Below are 20,449 nucleotides of genomic sequence, written 5' to 3' on the forward strand. Positions count from 1 at the left end.
TTAAATACAATGATAAAGGTATCACTCTTAAACTGTAGAAATAACACATTACTACTACTGAGTTACAGTTCTACCATCCTTCCCTCCCCACAACTCTTCATACCAGGGTGCGTGACCCTTTTAACCCTCTTTTGGACACAGCCCCAATAGATAGTCCAGCCAGTTGTGCAACCACATTCCATGTGGCTGGGTCCCCAGGTCGGTGTCACCACCATCCATAGATGTCCATCCTCCAACCACCAAAAGATCCCATCATCCTGTGTTCCTTACCTGCTTTCATACCTTATTCCTGTTGGGTTTTTTTCTCTATTTCTGCCTTAGCACCTCTTTCTTTCAACCCAAATAATCTACCCCTAGTTACTTTCCCCCACTCCCTTATTAGTCACAGTTCTGTGACACCTATACCCGTTCTATGGTTCTATGATCATTGTCCTTGAATAGTTGTAATGGTTGTAATGAGTAATGGTTGTAATGACTCTCCCAGTTCCTTGTAGAGGCCTCAACTGGTTATGACGTCCAATGGTCCCACCACACACCTTGATCCCCAGTGCCAGCTTTCCATGAATGAATGGCTGGAACCTTGCCCAAATTTAGAATTTATGAGAAACCAACGCAAGGCTATGGACTAGAGGAAGGACACGAAGCGACAGAAATGTCCCTGCTCAGTGTTGGTGACGCACAAGCCAGAAAAAGCACAGAGCCTGATAGTGGGCTGGTGGCAGGACGATTTACCTCTTCGCTTGGAGTCCTGGTGGCCCTTCCAGGATGCTGTTTCTGCAGGTGCTTTGATCTGTTACGTGTCACTTTGCAGTGATGAACACTTCTTTCTCCATGTGCAGGTCAGCAGCTGAGTGGCATCTGTCGTGTCTGCTCTGCAGAACAGCTTCTGATGTTCAGGAGGTGCAACTCATACCACACGTCTTGCTTGGGCTGGGGTTTACGGATGGGATTGCATCAAGTAGGAGAGGTGGGATCAGGTACAGAGGTCTGTCCAGGTCTCAGCCCTGAGACTCTGGCATGTGCCATGAAATGTCTCCTTGGGAGGTGTCTTGAAGGCACGAAATCTTTGTTTTGTGTTTGCTCCTTATATATCCAGGCTGTGCCCACGGGATGATGCTTCAGGAGAAGACTCCACCATGTAGGCAAGGACCTAGTCTCCATCATCTTGTCTCTGATGGTTGCTGCAGGATGCCCAGGTGTGAGGCTCTGAGCTCCAACCCTTCACCCAGGTGTGGGTGCCTTCTGCCATTGGAGACCCGTGGGTTATCAATGGCTGGCACATGGGGTAGGCAGAGGTGACATGGGGTCCTCTGGAACCAGATGGGAAACTCTAAGAACACCTCAAATGGATCTACGAGGTGTTTGGGGCATCGGGGTAGAACAGACTCATCCCCCTGATCCACACACTGCCTCCCACCCTAATTTCCCCCTCCCAGTCCCTTTCCCCTTCCCAGCGTAAGTGACGCTGGGATGCCCCCCCCAAAAAACCACAAACACCACGCAGAAGAAACTGCACAGTTTATGAGAAAACAAAAGAAATGCCAAGGCAGTTTATTTACAATAGTTGTATACAAATAAAAGGACAGCTCGTGTCACAGCTAGAACAGCCCCCTCTGTCTCCTTTGCTGCCCTCTCCCATGCTCCCCCACCAGGACTGGTCCCCCTAGGGGCTCCAGGGTCTGGGTGAGCTTCTCACAGCTCACATAAAGAGATGTGGTTCCATCAGAGCTTGGGAAGCCTTCTCTGACCATAGTGGAGACCAAAGGTTTTGTTAGCATCAGAGTTGGAGGCTGTTGAGGTGCCAGGGCATGGTGGTACTGGGACCAGTGCCTGCTGGCAACTGGGAGAGGAGGGGACATTGCCATCCCTCCCACTGGGAAGGAACTTGCTGCAAGTTCTCTACTTTGCTCCCCCTCCCTGGAGGCAAAGATGACCTAGGGGATTACCCAGCAGCTCCCACAAAACACCTCCTGGGCTCTTGGTGGGTTCCCAAACTGACCTTTCTCCTGCCCTGTTGTCACCAGGAGCTGCCATCGCTGCCCCCAGGGGGTTCCTTATGGCCATTGTCTTCTGCTCTTCAGGGCAGCATCACCATCCCACCTCCAGCCCTCCAGCCTGCGCTCCCCCAGCTCCATTTTACCTCTTGTTTTTCCCCATCCCTTACATCACACTGTCCACAACCCTGCCCTGTTTTCTTCTCCTGCTTTCACTCTCCATGGGGGTGATCTTCCTTTTTGAATAACCGCCTCTGAAAGCTGATGGCTTTCCAGCTGCTCTAACTGCAGAAAAGGGGCTTTCATCCGAGTTCCCACAAGGTGATTCTCAAGAGGTTCTTACAAAAAAAATGCAGCTCTTTGGAAAGTCACAGGGCTTTTGAGTTTCACCCTTGAAAAGGATCATCAGGGTCTCCTACAGCCCGATAAAGCCTTTGGAGCAAGTGACCCTCACCCTCTGACCACCTCCAATAGGGGAGGTCTCTTCTCCCCCTTCCCCAAAATGGTTTTGTAAGGTCTATGGGCAAATAACACCCGCTTTGGGCAAAAGGCCCTGAGTCCAGGCAGGAACAAGGGAGGGAGAGACACCAAGAGATGCCGTTGCCCATCGATGGGGTGTGGTGGAGAAGAAGGAAGCCAGAGGGATGCCCACCTGCCCACCCTGCCTGCCCAGCACCAAATTAAAGTCACACACGATGCACATTCCCCCCCAAATCTTCCCTCCCCACCCTCTGCATCCCCCCTGGCTTTTCCCCAGGGGGGGCCACCTCCTCCACTTCGCCAGCCCTCGGCTGTCTCCTCCAAACATGGTTGACGGGTGGGTCATGGTACCCACCAAGGAGATGGGCATCCCAAAGCCGGCACCCTCCCGCCCACCCTCCCGCCTTCCTCCTCCCTCCCCACCCTCCCCGAAACGACTAGGATGGCTTCACTTGTCAAGTCTTGACATTCACGAACAAAGAAAGCAGAGGAACGTCCACCCTTCCACCATCCGACCTTGCGCTGCGGCAGCCTCCGCCACCTCCCCGGAGCTGTCAGTCCCACCATCGCCTCTTTATCTGGAGGCTTCTTCCTTGAGCTCCTTGTTTTTTCTCACTTCTTCTGCGTGTTTGTCCTGCGGAGGGGAGGGTAGGAGGGAAGGAAGGGGGGGACACGCATTAGCTGGACGGACTTCGGGGTCCCCATGGGCTGGCCAGCGGCTTCGGAGGGGTTCGAAGGCACGAGGGCGTTTCGTGAGGTTCATCCCCCGAGGGACACCACCGATGGGTCAACAGCTTCCTCTCCTCCCCTGGGGTGATTTTAAGGACTGTGGAGGCACTCGGGGACAGATTGTCCTCGCCCTCTAGCTAGGAGGTAGATGTCAACCAGACGGCATGGACCGGGAGCCCCAAGGAGATGGGGTTAGCTCGGATTGTCCTTCATTATCTGGTGCTCTCCACCTCTGACCCAAGGCTAGCTGAGGCGTTTGGTGAAGGGCACTGGGCGAGCTCCTTGCAGAAGGGATGTTTTGGAGGGAGCTGGAGATGGTGAGGGTGGGACCTTCCATGCTGAGGTTGGGAACAGACCTGCTTCGGGGAGAGAGAAGAGGTCTGCACCGGCTGGCAGGGTGGAAGCATCTCCCAAGCATGGCAGTACGGACCCTTCCAGCTCCACCAGGGAGCTGACGGCTCCGTGGCCTCTGGCGAAGGGACCAGGGGAAGATTTGCCGCCCCGGAGGTGGAAAAATTGCCAGTGGTGGGTCAAGGCCACCACGGTGGGACATGGGGAAAGCAAAGGCTTTGCATGTTTATGGGTGAGATGTAGGTCCCAGTTCTCCACCCACCAACCACTCATGAGCCTACGGACATGTCAGGCAGGACCCCCCCACCCCAGGTGGGACATTGCATTTGGGTTTTGCTGCACAGTGGGAGGGTAGAGGGACCCCCCCTTTGGTGGTGTCCCCAGGGGATGATGCCACCCCAAAAGCCATGCAAGCTGCCCAGGGGCTCTGTGACACCCTCCTGGACCAGTGTCCCAGCACATCCCCCCTCCCTCCTCATCGGGTTCTCACCTTCTCCTGCAAGCGCTCCAGCATGGCGGCTAAATGGGCCTCGCGGTTCTCCTTGTTGGACTCCATCTTCTGCGCCAGCTTCTCTTTGGCCATCTTGATGAAGTTGTTGTTCTCCTCGATGGCCTTTTGGATGACCTCCCGCTCGTGCTCCCGCTTCTCCGCCAGATGCTTCAGCAGCTCAGCCTCCTGGTACTGGTGTGGTCAAAGGGGATACAATGGCCATGGGGACCATGGGTCTCTTCTCCTCCTGGCCAAAACCACCCTCTTCCAAACTCAGCAGCATCCCCAAGGGTGGGTGCACTTCACTGAGTGAGCACCCTCAGCCCAAGTTTGGTGTCCCCAGGGCACGTCCCCATGCTGAAAGGCTGTGCACAAGCCACCAGACCTACCTTCCTCCTCTCCTCTGCTGCCTCCAGCTTCTTCTGGATCTCCTCCAGTGAAGGGTCACGCCGCCGGGGCAGGGAGGCGTTGAATTCGGGGATGCCATCGAACGATGGGGGCTTGAGGATGACCTCGAAGGACTGCCCTGAGGTGCGCTTGTTGAGCTCGATGACTTCCATGTCAGAGATGACGCACCAGGTGAGGTCCACCGTGTCTGCTGGGAGAGGGACAGGGGCTCACCACTGGCACAGGTGCATCCCACCCCTTTGGGCAAACCATCCCCAGGGTCATAGAATCACAGGATGGTTTGAGTTGAAGGGACCTTCCCAGCTCCCCCAGTTCCTCCTGCCATGAGCAGGGACATCTCCACCAGCTCAGGTTGCTCAGAGCCCTGTCCAGCCTGGCCTGGGATGTCTCCAGGGATGGTTCAGCCACCACCTCTCTGCCCAACCTGGGCCAGGCTCTCACCACCCTCAGCACAAACAATTTCATTATATCCATCCTGAATCTCCCTCCTTTAGTTTAAAACCATCACCCCTTGTCCTATTGCAACAGACCCTGCTCAAAAGGGTCCTGCACCTGCAGCCCCCACAATGGGCCACCACCAGCTCCATGGGTTTCACCCAAACCCTCACACCCCAAATGCACCCCTGCGGTTCAGCCCCGGTGTCACGGATTGGGATTGGGACTCCAAAACACACATCAAGAGATATGACCTGGAAATATTTGGGTGAAATAGGGGCCGGGCATCCCCCCAGGGGAGACACAGAGATCAGCCCTGCTTTGGGGACTGGGGACATGACCATGAAGCCCCTTTGTAGCTGCAGATCCCAGCCAGGAGGAGCCCCCCAAGGCTGAGCATCCCCCTCCATCGTCTCTGGACCTGCCAACATGAATCAGCCTGAATCACCCAGAACCGGCTGCCTAAAAATACTGAGCCCACGCTCAGCGCTTCGTGCGGTGGAGCCGCGACGGAGAGGGAGCTGTGGGGCTGCCCAAGTCCCCCCACAAAACCCTGATCCAGTCCCCTGCTTCCAGCCAGTGCCAGCAGACCATGGAGACACCTCTCTGGGTTTGAGGGTGACCCTGCTCATGCCAAGTGGGGGTCTGCAACCCCCCACGGCCCCCACCATTCCTGCACCCCTGGATCGTGAATGGGCAGCAGGGTCCTACCTTCGTACGTGTACCCCGGCTTGTTCAGTGGGTCCGAGAGGAAACAGGAGCAGAAGAGGGAGACGAGAGGCAGCTCCTTCATCTTCTCTTTGTAAGCTGGGGAGAGATGGTGGGGTTGTGGGTCAGAGGGGTTGGGGGGGGTCCTGCCAGACATCTGGGGTGGGGGCTGCCATGTGTCAGGGAAGGGTTGGGACCAAAGTTTGCCCAGATGTTGCAAACAGGGTGATGTGGGTGGGGAAAGCAAGGCATGCAAAGGGGAAATCGAGGCACGCAGAGGCAGGGTGCATTACTGATGGCCACAGGGGTTCTGTCAGTCCTGGGGTGTTAACCTGTGGGTGTCCCAGGGCAGAGCCACCCCCTGGTTGGTTTGGATGGGATCCCCACTCAAACCAGTGGTGCCCCAGCATGGGGTAGGTGCCAGGGTTGGGTTCATGGCATCAGGTGCACCGTGCTGTCCCCTGTCCCCATGCGTGGCCCTGTGAGGGTGACGTACCAGCCAGAGTCATGGCGCGGAGATCCTTGAGCGTCCTCAGCAAGAGAGTTCCTGTGGGAGGAAAGAGCTGGGGTCACTGTGGGGTGTCCTAGGGGCTGGGGCACTGGTGTGATGTGGGGGACACTCTGGTGTGACGCTGGGGTGACACACATATGTACTAAGGCCACCCCTACTGTCACCCCCACTCATGTCTAGAGACCCCCAGTACTCAGCTCGCCCCTTGCAGATGGGCTGATGCACCAGGATCATCTCCTGCATCCCACCGGGAACCTCCCCGGGGGTCCCTGTGGCTGTGGGTCAGGAGTGGGGGCGTCCCTGGGACCCCCCACCCATCCCCAGGGTGAGCGCCAGACCTGGCGAGGGGCAGCAACACCCAAAAACTCATTAAAATATGGATAACCTGGGGTCATCCCCCTCTCCCAGGGTTTCTGGGGTGCACAAAGGGGGTGTTGGGGCCATCAGAGGGGTTTCACTGTGGAAATGCCCTTCCCAGCAACACCAAAGCACGAGCTGAGATTTTCTGAATTATTCATGGCTTTTGTTTCTAAAGGAAAAAAATAATCCTTCTTTAAAATGGGGAGTTGTAAATCCCCACAGTCCCCCAGGGATGGGGTAACCCCCACCATGGGCATCCTGGGGACACCAAGGCGCTGTCAGCTCCACAACCACAACACACCCCGACCCAGCTCGACTTGGGGAGTTCCCAATAAACCCCGACCCCTCAACCCCATCCTGCCGAGATCCAACACAGCGTTCTCGCAAATAACCTGCCAGGGAGGGGACTGGGATAAAACACGGGGACACGCTGCCGGGGACACCTCTTTTGGAGATGCTCCCTCTCTTTTAGGTGACCCCCAGAGCCAGGGATGATTGGGTTTGGAGGTTACCCAGGGGTGAACCCCCCTGGTTGGAGGGGTTCGCTCTCTCTCAGTGGCTCTTGCCCAGGTAGGGTGGGGACACTCCGATGGCTCATGTGGTGACACGAGGCTGTGCCGGGAGCCCTGACAGCCTTCATCTTCCCTTCCCACCCCTTGTGTCACCACCCAAACCCTCGTTTTCCCAGGATTTGCCAAACGGGGGACACATCTGAACAAATTTCATGCTAGAGAACCCCTTCTTCTAGGCATTCATGACAATAAAACGTAGAGATGGCCATTGGACCCAAAATGTAGAGGATGATGGGGTTCACCCCTAACGGTACCAGCCACACTCCTCCTCCTCACTGGATGAAGATGCTGGTCAAGGTGTTCAGAGGCTTTTCCAAGAGGAAAACCCCTCCCTGCTCAGCTCCCTTCCCTCTCTGCTTCCCAGCCCCAGTGCCCCCCTGGCAGCCCCAACCAGGGGTGTGGTTGGGGGTCCTGCTGCTGCTGACACCCCCACACTGAAATCTGGCCCCCTCAGGCTGAAATCTGTCCCCCCCATGCTTAAACCTCGCTCGAACCCCCAGCACAGAGCGGCCGCGGGAGCGATGCTGCTCCCAATGCAGCGCACGTGGCAGGGAGGGGACCTGATCCCACCCCCCCCAAAAAGGTGTAACCTGGTTTCACACCCTGATCTATGCCAAAAAATCCCCTGAGACATTGGGGACCCCCCCCCCTCCTACAAATCTCCCATCCCCTTCCCTGGAAGAAGCACCCAGAGGTGGAGGGGATGAAGGAGCTGGGGGTGCTCCCAGCTCCTTCTCTTGAACCTTCCCAAGAGATGGATCCTCTGCCCCCCCTGCCTTGCCGGGGGTGAAGCAGGATGGCAGCCGCCTCCTCCCTCCCTCCCCCTCGCTTTTCCCCCCTCCCTGGAATAAATCTATCAGGTCACCTCCACCAGCATCCTGCCACCATCAATAATTCAGCCTGGCCCTGACCTCCGAGGGGGCTCCGCATCCGTGCGCCCACATTTGTGGGTGGGGGGGTGGTCCAGGCGAGGTGATGCACCCCTCTGGGTGTTCCAAGGATGTTGAGTGTGCAGGACCCCCCCCCAGGATGCTGGGGCGGGGTGGAGGATGCTGAACCCCATCCCTGCACCTCCCTGTTGTGGGGGTTCTCCAGAAGCCCCAGTTTGGCTGTTAAGATGGGAGGGGGGACACACATGTACCCCTGGCTAAATCCCAGTGTCCAGGGGGGGTGGAAAACGCCCCTTCGGGAGTGGGTACCACCCCAAAATAAATGGGGGTACGGGGATGTCCCGGCACAGCGAGGATGCTGGAAGGATGGGGAGGGGGACAAAACGGGGTGTCGCAGCTAGAAAACGACATTCAGTGCCCCCCTGAAAAAATACCCCCCCCCACTTCAACCCCTCCCGAAAACTTTTCAACGCTTCCCCTCCCCAAAAAAACACACACCCCCCCGGCCAACAAATACCCCCCCATAGCACTCACCCCAGCGCCGGTGCTTGAGTTGCTTCTCCGCGCTCCTCGGGCTCATTTAACGCGGGCGCGGGGGGTTCGAGCGGAGCATCCCAGCCCGGGGGGGGCCCCAGCGCTCCCCCCCCCGCCATGACATCACCGCTCCGCTCTGCGATTGGAGCATCCGCGCTGCCGCCGCTGATTGGCTGAGGGGCTGTGCGAACCGGGTACCAGCCCGATGACATCACGCCCCAGCAGCTATTTTCAGGCTGGGTTTTGGAGGGGGGGGGGAAGAAAAAACCCCCCCAAAAAAATTAAAAATCACATTTAAAAAATGATAGAAGCAAGGGGTGAGCTGGGAGTGAAGGTGGGTGGGGGTGAGGGGTTGGTTTTGGCCCGAAACGGGGGGTTCACAGGTTTTTTTTGGGGGGGTGATGGATGAAAAGGGCTGAGCGCATGGTGGGAAGCAAGTGTTGGCTCTTTGCTAGAGCAGGACAAAGCTATGGGGTGACAAAGTGACAAAGAAAGGGACTGGGAGGGTTTAATGGGATCCTGGTGACATCTCCAATGGATGTAACCACCTTGCTCCCCTAAAGCCAGGCTGTGGGGTGTTGTCCCCATGCTGGCAGGCAATGGGGGCCCCCCTCCATCATCCCAGCACCAGGATGTGGCATAAGGCCGCTGTGACCCATCCCCAAAGCCACGTGAGGACTCATTATCCTCCTCCAAAGTGGGCAATGGGAACGGGGAGAGGCCAAGTCCCAGATTCCGAAATTATTTCGGTGTGAAGCCGCTGGGGATGTCGGGGCGAGCGAAGGTCCTCGGGGAGCCTCAGTAGAGCTAGGACATCTCTCCGGGCCATGTCCTTCCCATAAAGTGACTTTTCTTCCCCCAAATCTGCTTCACCCTGACCCATTTCTCACCGACAGCTGTGTCTGATGGTGATCACACGCCCGGCACCTCTGGGGAACCGTGCGGGTATATTTAGGCACCGGTCTCCTCCGTTATGCAATGAGCATCAGGGCGGCTGTGGGGAGGTGATTGCCCACCAGAAAATAAATGTAGGGTGGCTTTGCAAAGCCGCATGGCCTCAGGAAATGGGGAAGGACGGGGTGACCCAGCTGGAAATGGGGGTGACATCACGTGTGACACCGCAGCCCAACCATTTAGCTCATCTGAAACTCAACGGCACGTTGCTTCCCTCCAAAAGGATCCACACCAGATATCCCCTGGCTCGGCAGGGTTTGGGTGCCCACCCATGTGTGGGTGCTGTGGGTGGGATGCTCATGGGACATCCAAGGGGACAGAGCGCTAGTTGGGAGCTGGAGGAGCCAAGGGGATGAAAGAGTCAGGGCTCAGCAGCCAACTAGGGGACAAACAGCCATTGTGGGGACACACGTGGCTGCGGGACGGTCCCTGCCGTGGCTGGCACTGGGTTACGTGACACCCCACGGCGGGAGGGTGCAGGAGGATCTGCTCAAATACTCCTTTGAGCTCTCCACGGACCCCGCGTTGGTGGCTGCGTGGCTGGTGGGGGTTCTGGAGCGAGCAGAGATACTGGGAGCGCTGGCAGGGGGGCACATTTTGAGGTGCCTCCTTGTCCCTCAGCTCCACAGGACCAGCATTTGGGGGGGACAGCGCTTGGTTCCAGTTCCTGGAGCTCCTGTGGCTTTGGGGACACTTGGTGGCCACCATCCCTAAGGGTTTCACCCTCCACCCCATGAGGCGTCTGGGCTGCTCCAGCACTGGGATCTAAACGAGGTGTAGAAAAAGGAGACGAAGATGATTCGGGTCTAACCAGGGCAGCCATGGGCTGCTCCTTTGCCGTCCACATTGTCCCCACCAAATCTTCCTTGGGGACAGGCTGGTGTGGGGCCATCTCCAGCACAGGAGATGGCAAGAGGTGGCTGGAAGGGAGGTTGGTCATGGAGCTGGTTCTGGGGAGGAAAGACTCCCAACAAGAAGAATCATAGAGTCATTTTGGTTGGAAAAGACCCACAAGCTCATTGAGTCCATCTGTTCCCCACCCCTGGCACTGCCCCATGTCCTGAGAACCTCACGTCCGTCTGTCCAGCCCTCCAGGGATGGTGACTCCAGCACTGCCCTGGGCAGCCTGTTCCAATGCCCCACAGCCCTTTGGGGAAGAAATTGTTCCCAAGATCCAAACTAAAAGAGGAGGCCCCAGGAGAAGCACCAGGTGAAGGGTTTGCCTTCCCCACGACTGCCCCTCTGCCTTAGGGACACTTGCCCGGTGCCAATGGCCAAACCCCTCCCAGACACGGATGGGAGAGATGGAAAAACCCTTTTGCCATGGGTGCATGGGACCCATCTGCACCCCGGGCTGGACCAAGAGGAAGGTCCATGTGTCCCAGGATGCTCCTGCTGACCTGGGCACCCAGGGGGACCCCAGGGATGGGCCGAGCAGATGGGGTGTCCCCAGACCCTTTCCCATCCCCCAGCCGTGCTCAGGGTGGTTTCGGGGCTGGGGTGGCCTCTGCACCCCCCTCCCTCCCCAGGACATCCCCAACCTCTCCACTAACGTTCCCGTCATCGCTGTCACTGAACCTGTCCCAGCGCTGGGGACCCACCTGCAGATCTGTCCCCTGCACCCCCCCGGGCTGGGAAACCTCCTCTTGGAGGGGTCCCCCTTGCTCCCCCCACCCATTCGGAATGCACCAGTTGGTACTCGGGGTTGGGGAGGGGGGGGCGAGGCGGGGAAAAGGTGCTTTGCACCCCCTGATTGGGCAGAAATGACATCATCGCCGGGCTGCGAGCCAATGGGAGAGCCGCCTGCTGCTCCGAAATATCGCCCGTCATTATAAATGGGGGGGATGCTGGTGGGGGGGGTGTCAATACAGCCCCACACCCACCCGTGGACCAACGGTACCCACCCACCTCTTGCAGGGATGGGTGGGGATGGGGATCCCGGGCGCTCCGCTGCTCATCCTGGGCGTGAGCGACCCAAAATGGTGCTAAAATACAAATAAGAGGAGAAAACGAGAGAGAAAGGAAAGAGAGGTAAAATACAAATAAAAGAAGAGAAAATTTGAAAAGGGAAAAAGAAGAGAAAATAAGAGAAAAGTGAAAGAAGAGAAAATTTAGAAAGTAAAAAGATAAAAATAAAATACAATAAAATACAATAAAATACAATAAAATACAATAAAATACAATAAAATACAATACAATACAATAAAATAAAATAAAATAAAATAAAATAAAATAAAATAAAATAAAATAAAATAAAATAAAATAAAATAAAATAAAAGAGAAAATATAGTAAGGTAAAATAAAATAAAATAAATAAAAGGAAAAATAATTTTAAAATGTTGTTTGTGATTATTGTGGTAATAATAATAATAATTATTATTATAATAAACCAAGACCCTTCTGATTGCTGCAAGGAAGGAGGTTCGAGCTCAGAAAAGGTGCTGTGAATAAGCAGCGTGTCCCAGGTAGGATCTTGGGCTTCGGGGGGGGACACGGTGGCTGCAGAGGAGGGTCCCACGTGAACCCCACCTGCTCCTTCCTTCATCTTTCCCCAAATTCCTCCTCCCACGTCGCATGTGCGAGCAAACGCTCAGCCCCGGGGAGACATCGCCCGTGGCTGCAGGATTTACGCTGGGCAGCAGCAGGTCTGGGATGCTCGCCCCAATTCTCCCGCTCTCCCCGTACCCTGGGATGCCGGGTCGGTCACCGGTAACGTCAGCCCGCCGGGGTCACCCCCACACCACACCCCTCCAATAACAACATCTCCCTTTTGGGTTTTTTTTGCCTTTCTTTTTTGCCTTTTCCACCGCCAGCTCTTGTTCCTAAGGAGCATCCTATGCAAATGGGGAGAAACCATGGAAACCGCCCATTAATATCGGCATGCGGGCAGCACAGCCCACCAGCGCTCCCCCCTTTCCATATAAACACCAAGTGCTCACCAGGACGGGGGAAAAAGCCCTTTTCCAGCAGGATTAATACCCCAGCATGGGGTTGCAAAGGGTCTCTTCATCTCCCCCATCCCACCTCTGAGTGTTTTCCACCTCCAAACACCAACCGCACATCACTGGAGCTGGGGATTTAGGGAAAAGCCCCTTGAAAGGGTGAAGTCATGGGGAGAAGGTTTGGAGGAGATGGGTTGTTACTCTCCACAATGTTCCCATTATGTTCTCTTTTTGCGGAGGGGAAACTCCTGCTTCTGCCCACGTCCACCCAAGTGTGTGGGACTTTCCCATCCCCAAGGTGTGTGGCCAAAGGTCCCATCCCCTGCTTCACCCAGCACAGCGAGACCTGGAGCCTGTAAGTTGCAACAATCCTACAAACCTAGAAATCCCAGAGATGGTTTCATGTACTATTTCCAGCCCCCTGGCAGGGATGCACCTTCTCCCCAAAGCCTTCCTGGCTTTAATCTGTGATGGAAAGGGAGAGGGAAGGAGCGATTTGGGCAGAGAGAGGTGCGGAGTTGTACCAGAAGAGCAAAGTGTTTATTAATGATAAAAAACCAAGGAAGCAGTACGTACATAAACTCTTTTTTTTTCCCCCCTTAGTTTCTTTTCCTTAAGGAAAGCTGAAAAAAAGCATCTGGAGAACCCCAAATGCAGGCAGAGGTGGTGGTGGCCGCTAGACGGGGACATCCTCACGGACCCGGACCCGGAGGGGACAGATGCGAAGCGCCTCGGGCTGCGCGCCCACCGGCGTCACCCCCACGTAGAAGTAGGGGAAGACGGTGCCGCCGAACTTCTCGTGGAAGGTGTAGATGTGGGTCTTGCGGTCGGTGTCGTAGAAGGACAGCTCCCCCTCGTCGCAGTCCAGCTCCACCCGGATCCGCCTCAGGTCGCCCGGCGCCGTCTCCAAGCGCGCCGTGTTGGACGCTCGGCACTTCTTGCCGTCCTTCCCGGACAGGCGGTAGATGTACCAGAAACCGGAGCGAGCGTCGTGGTGGAAGGTCCAGTGGGTGCCACTGTGGGGCCGGGCCACCCCCACCCGCCAGTTCGTCATGCCACCCAGGTCCACCTCCCAAGTGTGGAAGCCGGTGGAGAAGCCGCGGGAGCCCAGGATGCAGGGAGCCGAGGTGAAGCGCTCGGGGTTCTCCACCAGCAGTTTGTAGCCACCGTTGGTGACGCTGGTGAGGTCCTCGGACACCGAGAGCCAACCTGCTGCGGAGTTGGGGTCGAAGCTGAAGGGGACTGGGGTGGGGACATAGAATCGTGGAATCATTTTGGTTGGAAGAGACCTTCCAGATCATCATGTCCAACTGTTACCCCAACACTCACACTACCCCATGTTCTGAGAACCTCATGTCCGTCTGTCCAGCCCTCCAGGGATGGTGACTCCAGCACTGCCCTGGGCAGCCTGTTCCAATGCCCCACAGCCCTTTGGGGAAGAAATTGTTCCCCACATCCAACCTCAACCTCCCCTGGTGCAACTTGAGGCCGTTTCCTCTGCTCCTGGCGCTTGTTCCTGGGGAGCAGAGCCCGACCCCCCTGGCTCCAAGCTCCTTTCAGGCAGTTCAGAGATCAGAAGGTCTCCCCTCAGCTCCTGTTCTCCAGCTGAACCCCCCAGGTCCCTCAGCCGCTCCCATCACACTTGTGCTCCAGCCCCTCACCAGCTCCGTTCCCTCCTCTCAACTCTCTGGACACACATGGTAGGAGCCTGAGTTGCTGTAGGGATGAGTTTATGGAGAAACTGCAGTCCTGCATCTCCCCATCCTTTCCTTTCTGGGGACAACCCATAGAGAAACGCACTCCCCAGAGCTTCCTTTTCAGGGTGCAAGTGCCCAAGGGCACCCGTTCTGCTCTCCATCCCCTTTCTCCAGGCTCATCAGCCACGTGCACAGCTGCTCCACGTTCCTGTACTCTCCAGCACCCACCACCCCCGGTACAACCACCCTTTTTGGGGGGACCCACCACCTCACCTACGGTGATGATGTCCAGCATCTTCTTCCACACGTTGTACTGCAGCGAGCCCAGGTACTTGGAGACATCAAGGAGCATCCCCCAGGGAACGGCCTCCGGCTCCTCGGCCGTGCAGGCGATCCTGGGGCAGAGGACGGAGACAGGTCCAGGGACGGAGGAAGGGACGGGACTGGGTCCCCTGCCACCCTGCGTTTTGGCAGAGCCACCCCACACAGCACCCTACATCTCCCCTGGGCTTTTCCCCAACCTTGCTCTGACTCCAGGAGAGTGAAGAATAACAGAACAGTCTGGGTTGAAGGGACATTCAAAGCTCATCCAGTGCCACCCCTGCCATGAGCAGGGACATCTTCAGCAGCTCAGGTTGCTCAGAGCCCCGTCCAGCCTGGCCTGGGATGTCTCCAGGGATGGTTCAGCCACCACCTCTCTGCCCAACCTGGGCCAGGCTCTCACCACCCTCAGCACAAACAATTTCTGCATCATATCCATCCTGAATCTCCCTCCTTTAGTTTAAAACCATCACCCCTTGTCCTGTCACAACAGGCCCTGCTCTAAACTCTGTCCCCATCTTTTTTATCAGCCCCTTTTAAGTCTGGAAAGGCCAAAATGAGGTCTCCCTGGACCTTCTCTTCGTGTCAGGAAGGTCCCACCACAAAATCCCTCCAACATCAGGGTCTTAGTGCTTCCCTCAATGCTGTTTTGTTCCTGCATGGGTGTTTGTCCAGAGGCACCCAGGGGTGCTGCCTGCCCTTGGGGACGCCCACCACATTCTGGTGGAGCACCCAGACCCAGAGGGGACATGGGGGTATGGGAAGTCCCTTGGGGCAGAGACCCCGCTGTGCAGCGGGGCAGGAGACCCCACTCAGCCCCCTGGAGGGGATGTGGGCGCTCAGCCACCCAATCACCGCACGTCACTGAGCAGGGGATGCAGCAGGGACCGGGACTTACCTGCGCTTGCGGTTCTTGTGGCTCTGAAAGAGAAGAGACATCAGGCATCAAACCTCAGCTTGACACGGGGGATTGCAAACCACAGAATGCCAGAGTGTCAGGGACTGGAAGGGACCTGGAAAGCTCATCCAGCGCAATCCCCCCATGGAGCAGGAACACCCAGCTGAGGTTCCACAGGAAGGGGTCCAGGCGGGTTTGAATGTCTGCAGAGAAGGAGACTCCACAACCTCCCTGGGCAGCCTGGGCCAGGCTCTGACACCCTCACCCCAAACAAGTTGCTTCTCCTCTTTCAGTGGAATCTCCTGTGTTCCAGTTTGCACCCATTGCCCCTTGTCCTGTCACTGGCTGTCACCCAGAAGAGCCTGGCTCCATCCTCCTGACACTCACCCTTTCCATATTGATCCCCATGAATGAGTCCCCCCTCAGTCTCCTCTTCTCCAGCTCCAGAGCCCCAGCTCCCTCAGCCTTTCCTCACACGGGAGATGCTCCACTCCCTTCAGCATCTTGGTGGCTGCGCTGGACTCTCTGCAGCAGTTCCCTGTCCTTCTGGAACTGAGGGGCCACAACTGGACACAAGATTCCAGGTGTGGTCTCCCCAGGGCAGAGCAGAGGGGCAGGAGAACCTCTCTGACCTACTGACCACCCCCTTCTAACCCACCCCAGGTCCCATTGGCCTTCCTGGCCACAAGGGCCCAGTGCTGGCTCATGGTCACCCTGCTGTCCCCAGGACCCCCAGGTCCCTTTCCCCTACACTGCTCTCTAACAGCTCATTCCCCAACTTATACTGGAAACACCCAAAGGATCCCCCAGCACTCTGGTAGAGGGTGACACAGCGAGAGTGACACCCTGCTGGGCATGGGGGCAGCACCCCGGGAGGGCTTTACCATGAGGAAGGTGTAGTCATCCTCCTTGAGGTCCGCCTGGAGCTGGTGAGCTTCGTTGAGCAGCGCCCGGCTCTCCTCCGCCAGCTGCTTCATCTCGCTCTGGATGCGCCCGTCCTTGATTCGCGCCTCCTCCCGCACCCGGGCCAGCAGCGCGTCCTCCTCGCCCCGCAGGAACTCGTGCAGCTTCTCAAACTCCCTCCTGATCTGCTCCTCCAGCCGCGCCGCTTCCGCCTGCACCACGGGGGGGATGTCACCACCTCCCTTCGGGGTCCCCAACAACGCTGGGGTCCCCCCACATGCTCAGCTGGAGCCCTCCGACCAGCTCCAGTGCTCAGGGACTCGCCCCCACTGCTCTCCCAAAATCAATGTCCCCATTGCCACGGCAGGCACATCCCATCACCCTGGTCCCCAACTCCCCATCCAAGTCCTTCCTCCCACCCAGCATCACTCTCCTCACTCAGGGATGGAGCAGCCCAGGATGGGTACAGCGCTCCACCCCCAAAACCAGCTGCATTCCTGCCCAGGGCGTGTGCACACGTGTGCACACACGTGTCAGGATCAGGCTCATTGCCTCCCCACCAGGAGGGACCACGCACCTGGTTGTGTTTGGCGATGGACTCGTAGGAGCGATGCACAGCCCCAAAATCCTTCGCCTTATCCCGTAGGGAGGTCTCCATGTTCCTCAGCTTGGCCTGCGGGGATGAGACGCCCTCAGGACCCTACGCCCGGGGTTTCCAGTGCGGAAAAACAAGAGCCCCAAACCCAGTAGGACGAGGTTAAGCTGGATCCTTGTTCAATCCACCCTTCGCCCTCCTGCAGCCAAGGTTTGCCAGCGCTGCACGGGGCTGTGCAAACGCACCATCCCCGTGCAGCGAGGCAGAGGAGCTTTGCTTCGTGGTGAGTCCTCCCCCCTGTTTTTAAGCCCTTTCACTGATGCACCAACAAGTCCCTGCCTGTCCCAGCCGCTGCCGCGCTCCCAGGACGGCTCAGCACCGCGGGCAGCCTGCCCGGCCTTGCGAAACAGCAGCCCCACGGCCGCCCCGCGATATTTGAAATCTGGCACGTCCCCACGGGCTGAGTCAGGGCGGCAGCGGCTGCTTTCCCGCCTGGGAAGCGCGGCGGGTCCTGGCACAGCGCCCGGCTGCCGGCCAAGCCCGTCTCCTCCTCTTCCTCCTCCCTGCACAGCTGTGGCCCATCCGGCTCCATGGGGCTCATCCGGCTCCATGGGGCTCATCCGGCTCCATGGGGCTCGGCGCTGCCTCCCCGCACCGTGTCCCTCCGGTTGGGGGAATTGTGCAATCCCCATCCCAAACATGCTCCCAGCCCCGAGGCGCTGCTGCAATAAGCAGATGCTGCAACAACCAGCGTGGCCGGATCCCGGCAGAGGAAAAAGGAGCCAAGAAAATGCGGGGAAATGAGGGGTCAGACCCCTCAGAGCATCATCCCGCTCCCGCTTCCCGCAGGGCAAAGGGCCGTGTCCCAGGGGACGGGGTGGCACTGGGTAATTATTAAGCAGGGTGAGCGTGGGGCAGCGGTGCGGCAGGGACGCTCCCAAAGGACCCACCCTTGTGGTGTGGCTTGTTTTCATCCTGGCACGCCGGCGGGTACAACCGCGCTGCACACCAGCTAAAGCTGTGTGCTGACAAGTCTGTGCCAAGGTATAAGCAAGCTGCACCCCTCCAGATCCTGGGGTGCCGCTCCATGACACCGCTCCCCCCCTTCCTGGAGCATCCCTCACCCTGAAATCCGCCGCCGCCTCCTGCACTGCCCGCATCTGGTGTCCTTCGTGCTGCTCGGAGCTCTGGCAGGTGAAACACGCCAGCTCCTTATCCTCCAGGCAGAAAAACTTGGCTTCCTCGTGGTGCAGGGGGCAGAGGGCGGCCGCCCGGCCCCGCCGCTGCCCGTCCTCCTTGATGATCATCTCCACCAGGTTGTTGAGCGTGTGGTTGACGCGGAGGTCATCGAACGAGGAGGGCTCTTTGCAGACGGGGCACACGTGGTGCCGGTGCTCCCAGGAACGGCTCACGCAGCCTTTGCAAAAGTTGTGGCCGCAGCAAAGCGTCACGGCTTCCCGGAAAGGCTCGTAGCAGATGGGACACAGCAGTTCCTCCTTGAACGTGGCCATGGAGGATGAGGCCAAGGCCACCGAGCTGCTGGTCGAGGGGCTGGCTCCCTTCTCCATGGCGCTGCACAGAGAGGGGACGGATGGAGAGAGGCTGGAGCGGGTTTTCCGAGAGCCTCGGCTGAAAAAACAGCCCCGTTCCTGATGCAATCGCCTTCCTGCCGGTGACTCACCCCGCAGCTCCCTCCCCGGGCAGGGATCCGCCTGAGTGACACCGCCCCGGGCCACTGCCGGCCACCAAGGGCCGGAGGGCTCCGGCCACCGCGCCGGGATGTGCCGGGGCCGCGGGGAATGGGCCGGAGCCTGCGTGGGGATCGCCCCGGTCCCGGACCCCAACGCCGGGGCACCCCCAGACCCACAAGCCCCGGGACAGACTCTGTGTTTGGTCCCGGACCCCCATCCCCGCGGCAGCCCCCCTACTCGGTCCCGTATCCCAGTCCCCCAGGCAGCCCCCGTGCCCGAAACCAGGTCCCCATCCCCGGTGCTCTTCCCTGTGCCCGGGACCCAGGCCCCCATCCCCGGTGCTCTTCCCCGTGCCCGGGACCCAGACCCCCAACCCCGGTGCCCGGACACCGGTGCTTTCCCCGGGGCCCGGACCCCATCCCCGATGCTCTCCCCCGATGCTCGGACCCGGACCCCTATCCTGTGGGCAGCCACGGTGTCCGGACTCGGACCCCACATCCCTGGGGCAGCCCCGGTGCGAGACCCAGACCCTCACCCCCGGTGCTCTCCCGTTGTGCCCGGATCCCCATCCCGGGGGCAGTCCCGGTGTCCGGACCTCGGTGCTTTCCCCGGACCCCCATCCCCTGTGCTCCCGCCGGTGCTCGACCCCGGATCCTCAACCCCCGGTGCAGCCCCCGTGTTCGGACCCAGATCGCGGTTCCCGGGGCAGCCCCGGTGCCCGGACCCGGATCCTCAGCCCCGGTGTCGGGACCCCGACCTTCACCCCCATTGCCCGGAGCCGCATCCCACTCCCGGGGGCAGCCCTGGTGCCCGGCCCGCAGTGCTCTCCCCGGGGACCGGACCCCCACCCCTGGTGCCCGGACCCCAGCCCCCGGGGCAGCCCCGGTGTCCGGAGCCGGATCCCCAGCCCCGGTTCCCAAACCCCCACTCCCAGCTCTGCCCCGGAACCCCACTCCCGGAGCATCCCCGGTGCCGCAACCTCAATGCCGCTCCGGTTCCCCCCCAGGGCTGCTTCGGTACCCGGACCCCACGTGGCAGCCCCGGTGTCCCCGGTTCCCAGCTCCGTGTCCCGGGGGGCAGGTGGGGGGGTTCCTACCTTGCCGAGGGCGAGTGGCAGCGCCTGCAGCGGCTCCTCCGCCGCGACGGGCGCGGGGGGGCCCGGGCGAGCGCCTGCAGCATCGCGGGGCCGGGGCTCGGCCGGTGCTGGCAACAGCCGGGGGGGCCGGGGAGGAGCGGGGCGGGGGCCGGGCTGCAGCCGCCGGGGAGGAACCTCACCCGGGCACCGCCCCACGGTTCCTCCGCCCCCGCTCCGGAGGTTCCCCCGGTCCACTCCCCCCGGTTTCCAGCTGCTGCACCGGTTCATGAGCTCCCCCCGCCGTCTTGTCCGGAGTGGGGTGGGGGGTTTAGGGCTGGGACCGCTGACCCCCACTTCCCTCCCTCCCAGGAGCTGGAGGCTGCTCGGTCCCAGGTTCTTGGGATATCCTGTGGCTCCAGGAGCCGGCACTTCAGCACAACAAGCAGAGATGGGCTGGGTGGTGTCTGCTGTCCCCTGGTCCCAGGCAGCGTGTCCATCCCTGCCTTACTTGCTCCAAAACCCTTTCCCTGCTCCAAAACCCTTTCCTTGACCCCAAAACCTTCACTCACACCAAAACCCTCATCCGCCCCAAAACCCTTTCCTTGCTCCAAAAACTTTTCCCTGCTCCAAACCCCCTTCCCTGCCCCAAACCCCCTTTCCTACCCCAAAACCCTTTCCTACCCCAAAACCCTTTCCTTGCCCCCAAACCCTTTCCCTGCCTCAGGGCCCTTTCCTTGCCCACAAAACCTTCACTCACATCAAAACCCTTTCCTTGTCCCAAAACCCTCACCTGCCCCAAAACCCTTTCCTTGCTCCAAAAACTTCTCCCTGCCCCAAACCCCCTTCCCTGCCCCAAACCCCCTTTCCTACCCCAAAACGCTTTCCTTGCCCCCAAACCCTTTCCCTGCCCC

General features: G+C 58.9%; 2 protein-coding genes across 7 annotated transcripts; both read right to left on the bottom strand.

Annotated features, from left to right (window-relative positions):
• Positions 1-1,518: 1,518 nt before the first annotated feature.
• On the bottom strand, positions 1,519-8,564 carry STMN4 (stathmin 4). 4 transcript variants are annotated; one of them, XM_065834433.2, is made up of 6 exons: positions 8,463-8,561; positions 6,092-6,142; positions 5,599-5,694; positions 4,434-4,639; positions 4,045-4,236; positions 1,519-3,108 (listed from the first exon to the last, which is right to left on the bottom strand). In XM_065834433.2, exons 1-6 carry the CDS (start codon positions 8,506-8,508, stop codon positions 3,049-3,051), a joined length of 651 nt encoding a protein of 216 aa, XP_065690505.2. In that variant the 5' UTR covers positions 8,509-8,561; the 3' UTR covers positions 1,519-3,048. The 4 variants fall into 4 exon arrangements, with proteins under 4 accessions (XP_065690505.2, XP_065690504.2, XP_065690503.2 ...); XM_065834432.2 differs by having other exon boundaries at positions 4,434-4,642; XM_065834431.2 differs by lacking the exon at positions 1,519-3,108 and adding an exon at positions 3,115-3,559 and having other exon boundaries at positions 8,463-8,564.
• Positions 8,565-12,876: 4,312 nt separating this feature from the next.
• On the bottom strand, positions 12,877-19,704 carry TRIM35 (tripartite motif containing 35). Of its 3 annotated transcripts, none has more exons than XM_071807186.1 (7): positions 19,560-19,704; positions 17,897-18,344; positions 16,755-16,877; positions 16,159-16,389; positions 15,275-15,297; positions 14,329-14,450; positions 12,877-13,600 (listed from the first exon to the last, which is right to left on the bottom strand). In XM_071807186.1, the coding sequence occupies exons 1-7, from the start codon at positions 19,640-19,642 to the stop codon at positions 13,035-13,037; spliced, it is 1,596 nt and encodes a 531-aa protein (XP_071663287.1). In that variant the 5' UTR covers positions 19,643-19,704; the 3' UTR covers positions 12,877-13,034. The 3 variants fall into 3 exon arrangements, with proteins under 3 accessions (XP_071663287.1, XP_071663285.1, XP_071663286.1); XM_071807184.1 differs by having other exon boundaries at positions 17,897-18,401; positions 19,560-19,684; XM_071807185.1 differs by having other exon boundaries at positions 16,755-16,850; positions 17,897-18,401; positions 19,560-19,683.
• Positions 19,705-20,449: the final 745 nt, after the last annotated feature.

Source organism: Patagioenas fasciata, chromosome 3, assembly GCF_037038585.1.
Source record: "Patagioenas fasciata isolate bPatFas1 chromosome 3, bPatFas1.hap1, whole genome shotgun sequence".
Lineage (NCBI taxonomy): Eukaryota > Metazoa > Chordata > Aves > Columbiformes > Columbidae > Patagioenas > Patagioenas fasciata.